An 8978-nucleotide genomic window follows, 5' to 3' on the forward strand; every position below is an offset into this window, starting at 1 on the left:
TCCAATAACTTTTTAATGGTTAGTGAATCGATTTGTAATTTTTACAGGAGTTTTAGAATTTAATGAGGAACGTTCTTCCAAATTTTTATTTGTCTCGTAGCATTTTGACATACCTCCCAAACATGGTGAACGAAGTGCTTTTTAGAATAATTTAAGATGTGTAGGTTCATACAGGAGACTTATAAATGATAAAATAAATATAATGTAATTCAGTTGATAGAAAATCGCTGTATACAACTACATGTATACATCCGCTGTCCTGTATCGTTTACAGCCTGTTGTATGTTAATCACTTTATATCTTATAAAATACTCCCGATATTTCTTGTGTGCAATCGGTACGACTTACGACTGCGGCTGTCGGTTTTCGTTAGCTTTACTAAAAGTTACCATCACATATCGATTACCGTCCGCGGCATTTGTTCATGACAATGCACAGGGCGAGTCATAACTATAGGGACACAGAGTAAGTGTAGGTTATTTGGACCAAAATGTGAAGATTGGACTAAACATGCCTTAAGATGTTGCTGTTATAAAAGATACAGGTTGTTACAAGGTGACATATTATTTTCGTTTTTTAATAATAATTTCACAAGATTTTCTAAAATCGTTATCAAAATTGTCATAGAGGTATAACTTTACACAGGAAATATTATTTCACTTATTATTTTACATTTTATTACAAGGAGCACCACATAAGCGATCCTTAAAGATGAAATTGGATCACATTTTTTTAATGAAACGTTTCGGTCATTTTGATTCGCTCATATAAAAAATGTAAAATTGTAAGTAAACTAATATTTCTTACATAAAGTTATAGCTCTGTAACAGTTTTGACAACAATTAATGAAAATCTTATGAAATTATTACAAAAAAATGAAAATAATATGTCACCTTTAACACCCTGTATCTTTTTCCATAGCAACATTTTATTAAGGTATGTTGGGTTCAATTTTCATATTTGCTCCAAAAAACCTACACTTACTCTATGTCCCAATAACTCACCCTGTATGTTGTTATGAACGAATGCCGCAGACGGCAATCAATACGTGGCGGTATCTTTCAATAATGCTACCGAAAACCGACAGCCGGGGTCGTAAGTCATACTGATTGCACATATAACTGCGAATGTTTTATGACATATAAATCAGTGACTACCATCCAACGGAATTTAACTGATGCAAGACAGCTGATATGAAAGAACATTAAAAAGTTTCTCGCAATATCGTTAAAAAAATGCGGAAACGCAAAAAATAGCAATTTCAGATTTGTTTGTGAGAGTTTTTCGCTACTTTTATACGAAATGTATTATGAGTCTTGGGTAAGAAACTACTATACTCTTATTTTACTATAAAAAGTAGTTTATCTTTGATTTTTTTCGATCTCAGAATGGCCTAGAAACGGCCCTTATTACCCTAATCAGTTTAGTTCGTTTTACATAAGTATTTGTTGGTTAATTTTTTAATAGGGACGAAATGGGTTGGGAAACATTTACGTCTGGGCAAGTGGAGATGGGGGTGAAGACGACGATTGCAACTGTGACGGGTACGCCGCAAGTATGTGGACAATAAGCATTAATAGCGCGATAAATGACGGTCAAAATGCTCATTATGACGAAAGTTGCTCTTCAACGTTGGCATCAACTTTTAGCAATGGGGCCAAAGACCCGAAAACTGGAGTTGTAAGTTTTTAAATTTCTCTTTTAAATTCCGAAATCAGTTTTTCCTTTTTTATCCTTCATTATAACAATTTTATAAAGGCAACAACTGACTTGTACGGGAAATGCACTACCACCCATTCCGGAACATCAGCAGCTGCCCCGGAAGCTGCAGGGGTCTTCGCATTAGCATTGGAAGCCAAGTAAGCTTTTGACTTTATTGCATCTAATATTGAGTGGCATTTTATGTAGTAGCTGTTATACTTACAACCTATTGAATCAACCCAAACATAATAATACGAACTAAATTCAACATCACAAAAGGGTGATGAATGTATAGGTAGTTCAAAAACACATGAGCTTTCACATGCTCGAAAGGCGGGCCTTATTGTTATTGACTCGGATGATAGTCATGCGCAAAACAGTTAAAATGTTTGCTTTTGAAAACAAATTCTAGAGAACTGTTAACACAAATATAATAACTTAGCTCCAGAAAAAGAAAATATAAAACTAAGTGCAAGGTAAAAAAGTAAAACCAAGTCCAAGAATAAAATACCTACGAATGCTAAATTCAGTTAAAAAAGGCATAGAAAGGCAAAGAGCTTAATCAACATAATAAGGTTGTCAGTCCTAAGACTGGTTGGAAACGCACCTCCACTTTTTCCTATCCTGAGATAATCTTCGCATTTCCCTAAAACTAGAACAACCCATATCCTCAACTATTTGCGAACAGTAATCTAATCTGGATCCACCTCTACCCCTCTTAACTTTACTTTCTGCTTCTAATATGTCTTTGACTAAATCTTCATGCCTGAGAAGTTGTCCTACTGACCTATCTCGCCTATTTTTTATTGACTTCCATAGAGTCCTCTGCTCTCCTATTCATTCTAATACCTCTTCATTTCTAACCTTCTCTATCCACGGTATCCTCATCATTCGCCTGTAACACCACATTTCGAACGCTTCTAACCTTTTCCTTTTCGCCGCGCCCACTGTCCATGTTTCGCACCCGTACAGCGCTGTGCTCCAAACATACACCTTTAACAGTCTTTTTCGAATTTGTAAATTAACTGTTCACGAGCATAGAAGTGACTTCTTTTTATTGAAGACGACTCGACCCTGCGCTATCCTCTGCTTTATATCCCTACTACTTCTTCCGTCCTGACTTATCTGACTTCCTCAGGTATATAAAATCAGCCATTTCTTCTAAGTTTTCGTCCCCTATCTTTATATTTGCTCTTTCGCTACTTTTTCTTCCTTTGCATGCCAGTATTTTTGCTTTACTTTTATTTATTTTCATGCAATACGGTTTTGTCAATACAAAAAACTAAATGTTACGTAATTACTTAAATTATTTATAACACCACATTTCGAACGCTTCTAACCGCTTCTTTTCCGCCGCGCCCACTGTCCATGTTTCGCACCCGTACAAAGCCGCTCTCCAAACATACACCTTTAACAACATTTCTCTAATTTCTAAATTAACCGTTCGCGAGCATAGAAATGATTTCTTTTTATTGAAGATGACTCGACCCTGCGCTATCCTCTGCTTTATATCTCTACTACTCTTCCGTCCTTACTTATCTGACTTCCTAGATACTTAAAATCAGCCACTTTTTCTAATCTTTCGTCTCCTATCATTACATTCGCTCTTTCCCTACCTTTTTTCCCTTGCATACCAGTATTTTTGTTTTACTTTTATTTATTTTCATACAGTACTGTTTTGTCAATACCGCTTCTATTTTGTTTAAAGCTATCTCTAACTCCTCCTTACTAATACTGCTATACTTCATATACTAAAGAAAGACTTAATGAAGGGTAAAAAAAAATGAAAATGTTACATTCATTCCAAAAAATGACGAAGCAGAGAAATGGGGAAGTTACTTTTACTCAGAATAAAAAATACGAAGTAATAAAATCGCGGTCAAAATATTATTGTTGGAAAAAAGGAAATAGTGTACGGAAACTAAATTCAAAATCAAATTCATTGTAGATAAAACAGAATAGCTTAATACACTATAAAAAATATAAAACTATCTTTGTGGTAAACAATATAGAGCTAAAACTAGGACAAAAAGAAATAAAAAACCAAGTGCAGAAAAAATAGGAACTAAATTTAGGCTAAAAATGGTAAAACTATGTTAGGTGTAGAAAAATAGGAAGCTAAATCCAGGGCAAAAAGTAATAACAAAACCAAATCCAGAGAAAAAGTTAATACTAAACTCAGGTTTAAATAAAAAATACAGAACTTTATTCAGTGTAGAAAATAAATACAACGTAAAAGAAAGAAAATTAAATTCTGCGTAATAAGCAACAAATCGGGTATAAAAACTGACAAAGTTAAATCCAGGATTCTGTAGTTTATAAAATAATTCATTGTTAAATAATACCATTTGAAAAGATTATTTTTATCTATTGAATAAATAGTAGTCTCCTACAATTTTAGTATAGCCTATGATCTTTGGGAATTTGGGAACAGGTTTCGATTTTCGATATATTTCTGACCTAGAAAAATTGTTCTTATTAAAATTTAAAATAAACATCAATATCTACAAATCGACAAAAATGGTAGTCACCTACGATTAGGCTAAAGAGACGGAGTAAGCTGAGTATTTTTGTGTAAACCTTTATTTTGGCATTCTAAATGTTGGTCTCAAAAGTCTCGTAAGGTGACGCGTTGGCGTCCTTAGATATTGGGGGTCAAAGGTCGCGAATATCAGTTTTTTGGAATATCTCGCTTCTCTACAGATTTTTATACGTTTTGCTTCATTGTTAGTCCAAAGCTCACGTGGAGGGACATGCAGCATCTGACCGTTTTAACATCAAAGAGAAATTCTCTTTTCGATGCAAAGGGCCGTTTTCACTGGACCATGAATGGGGTCGGATTAGAATTCAATCATTTATTTGGTTTCGGTGTTTTGGACGCAGGAGCTATTGTGGCACTGGCCAAGCAATGGAAATCTGTACCACCAAGATTTCACTGCGAGGCAGGAGTGATTAAGGAGGAAAGGCAAGTACCTACCTAAAAGAATATTCTTCCACATTTACGAAAGTCACAATTGATTATTATTAATTATTAATATCGTAACCTTAAATTCCTGGTCTGAACTATCGAAACCGTCGAACTCTTTGGTTCTCATCAGCACGTCATAGGCAAGTCGCACCAAACACTGGCCAACCTGCTTACTACCGAAAAGGCTAAAACTTTTAAAACCTTCCGGGGTGGCCGCCACCGATTTGGCAGCGGTTGTAATAAGTGAAGCTACATCAAAAATGATGAGACTTTTTTTCAATTTGCGAAAAAATAATTTTTAAGGGGTGAAAATAATTTTTGAAGTTGGTGCTCTATATAATTGATATTTTCAAAAACCACTAAAAATTCTACATGAAAAACGGTAAAATGTACTTTTGTAATTGCACATTGAAAAATATATAATTTCAAAGGATTAAAAAGGAAAAAAAACAAATTACAGAAAATCTATTGATTATTTATTATTGAGGCCAATTTTAATCAAAAGAACGAAAAAATTACTAAAACGTATCTTGCATTTTTAAAGAAACATAATTATACAGGGTGGCCCAAAAAGTACGCTTGTTCCCTATTTTAATACAAGATCGTCTGCAGCATTTAAATGTTATGGGAAAAAGTTGTTCAGTATTCTAAACTATGGGCCCATGCAAAAACAAAAAGGCAGCGACATGTCAAATGTCTTTATTATCTTAAATTAATTTCGGCGATTGATTAAGCATAAAAAAATCAGAGGTCAAATTGAGCTTAAAAAAGAAGGTTAATTTTTCTTCAAAACGGTGTTGTACCTACATCTATCCAACTTTTTCAGTCCTTGAATCGAATCAGAAAACATTAAAATAACGCCGCTCCATATTTTAGCATTCTGAACAGCTTTTGCGAAACGAAACTTTCTTTCTTCTATTTTTGAGCACTCTTTATAGCAAATGAAATATAGATTTTGCAGATGATGCTGCATTGAAACAGGGACAAGTTTTATTTTAAAAAATTTTCTATTAAACTTTTAGTTTGACAACAATGAGCATATGACGGACTTTTTGGGCCACCCTGTATAATCGTCTTTTTTTGAAAAATGCAGAAACAGTATTTAGTAATTTTTTACGCTCTTTTGATTAAGTACCATTAAACAATAATCAATTGATTTCTTGCAAATATATTTTTTTCATTATCAACCCTTCTAAATATGNAGATTTTGCAGATGATGCTGCATTGAAACAGGGACAAGTTTTATTTTAAAAAATTTTCTATTAAACTTTTAGTTTGACAACAATGAGCATATGACGTACTTCTTGGACCGTGTATTTAGTAATTTTTTACGCTCTTTTGATTAAGTACCATTAAACAATAATCAATTGATTTCTTGCAAATATATTTTTTTCATTATCAACCCTTCTAAATATGCGATTACAAGCATCTTCTAGCGTTTTTCATACAGAATTTAATCCATTTGGTCATTTTTGAAAATATGAGGTATAAAAATATGTGAAACCTGAAAATGACCCTTATGGGATCAACTTCAGAGGTTACTTTTACCCCTTCAAAATTTTTTTTTGCAAAAAAGTAGGAATCTCTTCATTTTTGTTACTACCAAATCAACAACGATCACCTCGGTTTTCTTGTTAGTAAATTAAAATTATTATTTTTGTCATTGTCTGATTTTTTGAAATGCATTTTTTACCCCGTTGCATAATTGTTTTACTTGTTCATACGGAAATTAAATATCTTTAAGAATCGCATCAAAGTCAGCATAATTTTATTCTAAATGGAATTTATTAACCCAAGGGTTTGAAATCCTAAAACTGCTTCAGGATTTATCCTAATGATGATTTTAATAGATTGTGTACTTAATACTGAAGTTGTATAAAAGTAATTATGTTCAAACATGTTTGTAGGCCGATTCCTTCATCAAAGTCCCTTATTTTAAATATCGAAACTGATGCTTGCAAGAGAACGAACACGGAAGTTAGATATTTAGAACATGTACAAGCCGTTGTGTCAGTAAACAGTAGCAGAAGGGGTGACTTGGAACTTTATTTAACATCTCCTATGGGAACCCGGTAGGTATCGGCACCTTAGTATGTTTATGAGCTTACGTATGTATATAAATTTTTGAACATTATATATAAAAGAAATATGAGTGCTGTCAGCACAGGGCAACGTAGTTAATTATCAGCAATTTCTTATGCTGAAGTGTATGATGTGTTGCATACCTATTTAGAAACAATTCCTTTAAATTTTAATCATTGATTACTATACATCTATTAAAAAACTATAATGGCCGACATCAGTGACAATGCGACAACAATTGAAAAAGAATAATGGCCGACAAGTGCAACAATTAGAAAAGAATGATGGCCGACACTACGTCACAAAAGTAAATTTCGACCACTCGAAGCAATGGTGCTAACAGTTTCTAGCTCACAGTGACTGATAGGGGGTAGAACTAGTTAATTTCTTAATAATTTTGAAAACTGCTCACATTTTTTTACTAATATATAATTTTTATAATCTTCAGATCTATGATTTTGAGTAGAAGGCCTAATGATGACGATTCAAGGGATGGTTTTACAAAATGGCCTTTTATGACTACTCACACATGGGCCGAATATCCGCAAGGGACTTGGCAATTAGAGGTAAATATTTGGGCGAATGGGTACCATTATTCGTATAGGTAATGTAGGCAATTGCCAATGGACCCTGGTGTTGATTAATTGTAAGTCGCACTTTATTTTATAAAAGGGACAAAGGCTGGTATCTTTATAAAAAATAAGGGAATAGGACATAACACTCTCTGATATTAACATTAGGCATAGAAAACTGTCCTACAGCTATGTACAATAGGCAATGTTTAAATATAATTTCAGAATGCATTGTAAACTAACCCCATGCACTTTCATTAATTGCATTAGTGAATTATCAGTAGGTACCACCAGAGTAATTACTTACTGTTTATTTCACATGAGTATGTGCTGTAGGATTCCCCGATTCACAATCGTAAACCAAGTTTACACGAAAATTAATTCCCGTTTGGATTTTTAATAGGTTTTTCGACAAAATTTGACGATTAAATTGGGTTTAAAAACGAAATGGTGCACTCCGGGTAGTTCCCAAGGGTTTAAATACTTATTGTAAAAGAACCCATAAGCTCGATTTTTATGGAATTTTGGAAGATATTTTCATTTAGGCTGACTATTCCAAAAAATATTCCAGTGTGTGCCTTCCAGAAACACGATCTTCTTTGCTACTATGTATGTTGGGTTGCCTACATACATGTGACACTGTTTTGTTCCCTAAATTTTAATTTTTTTATACTTGTGGAAAGAAACACGTGGCTTTCAAATTCCTTCAAATAATTATTTTTATTTTTTTTTTATTACCCAGGTACGATTTAATTCAGAAATACCACAAAGCGGTTACTTCAAAGAATGGATGCTAATGTTACATGGTACCCGGGAACCCCCTTACACGGATCTTTCAGTATTGGACCCCCATTCGAAACTAGCAATTGTCAAAAAAGCCCATGAAGAACAAATGAAAGTGTAAGAAGAATTAAAAATTTTGATTTCACCGAAAACTAAAAATTATTTGCATAACTACTTATTTCGATTTTATTATCATGATTCAAACAGAAATCCGTATATATGACAATTAAAAAACATCACATACGTGAATATAAGTTCTAAAAACCATTTATTTATTATGTAGATTGTAGGATAATGTTACTTAATTCAATATACAGTTATATTCGAAAAAAATGTGCTAGTCGACACCCACATCAATACGGATGGCAGTAGATAAATAATTTTAATAGTGATTCGTTTCCAGAAAGTGTATTATAGGTGAAATGTTACAAATCACATTTATTATAAAACTGTACCTTCTTAAAGAATGTTTTATTAACGTTAAAGTTTATTAAATTGAAATTTTACAATTTGCATTAGGGCCACTATAAAATCAACACCAATATTAAACATTAACTATTTACCACAAATATACATACATACATATAATGATAATAAAATTAAACATTTATTAATTCATTATAACGTAATTAGGTATACACAGTAACCCACCCTGTATAATCGTCTTTTTTTGAAAAATGCAGAAACAGTATTTAGTAATTTTTTACGCTCTTTTGATTAAGTACCATTAAACAATAATCAATTGATTTCTTGCAAATATATTTTTTTCATTATCAACCCTTCTAAATATGCGATTACAAGCATCTTCTAGCGTTTTTCATACAGAATTTAATCCATTTGGTCATTTTTGAAAATATGAGGTATAAAAATAT

General features: G+C 32.8%; 1 protein-coding gene across 1 annotated transcript in view; it reads left to right on the forward strand.

Annotated features, from left to right (window-relative positions):
• Window positions 1-8747, forward strand: part of LOC108736387 (neuroendocrine convertase 2) — a 101175-nt gene extending 92428 nt beyond the window's left edge. Inside the window, exons 8-13 of the mRNA XM_025973419.1 lie at window positions 1468-1680; window positions 1759-1859; window positions 4433-4666; window positions 6577-6741; window positions 7200-7317; window positions 8066-8747. Coding sequence (XP_025829204.1) covers window positions 1468-1680; window positions 1759-1859; window positions 4433-4666; window positions 6577-6741; window positions 7200-7317; window positions 8066-8227 — 993 coding nt within the window. The 3' untranslated portion in view covers window positions 8228-8747. The remainder of the gene's footprint in view (window positions 1-1467; window positions 1681-1758; window positions 1860-4432; window positions 4667-6576; window positions 6742-7199; window positions 7318-8065) is intronic.
• The last annotated feature ends 231 nt before the right edge of the window (window positions 8748-8978 follow it).

The sequence above is a fragment of the Agrilus planipennis genome, unplaced genomic scaffold (genome assembly GCF_000699045.2).
Source record: "Agrilus planipennis isolate EAB-ADULT unplaced genomic scaffold, Apla_2.0 scaffold149, whole genome shotgun sequence".
In the NCBI taxonomy this organism is placed as follows: Eukaryota; Metazoa; Arthropoda; class Insecta; order Coleoptera; family Buprestidae; genus Agrilus; species Agrilus planipennis.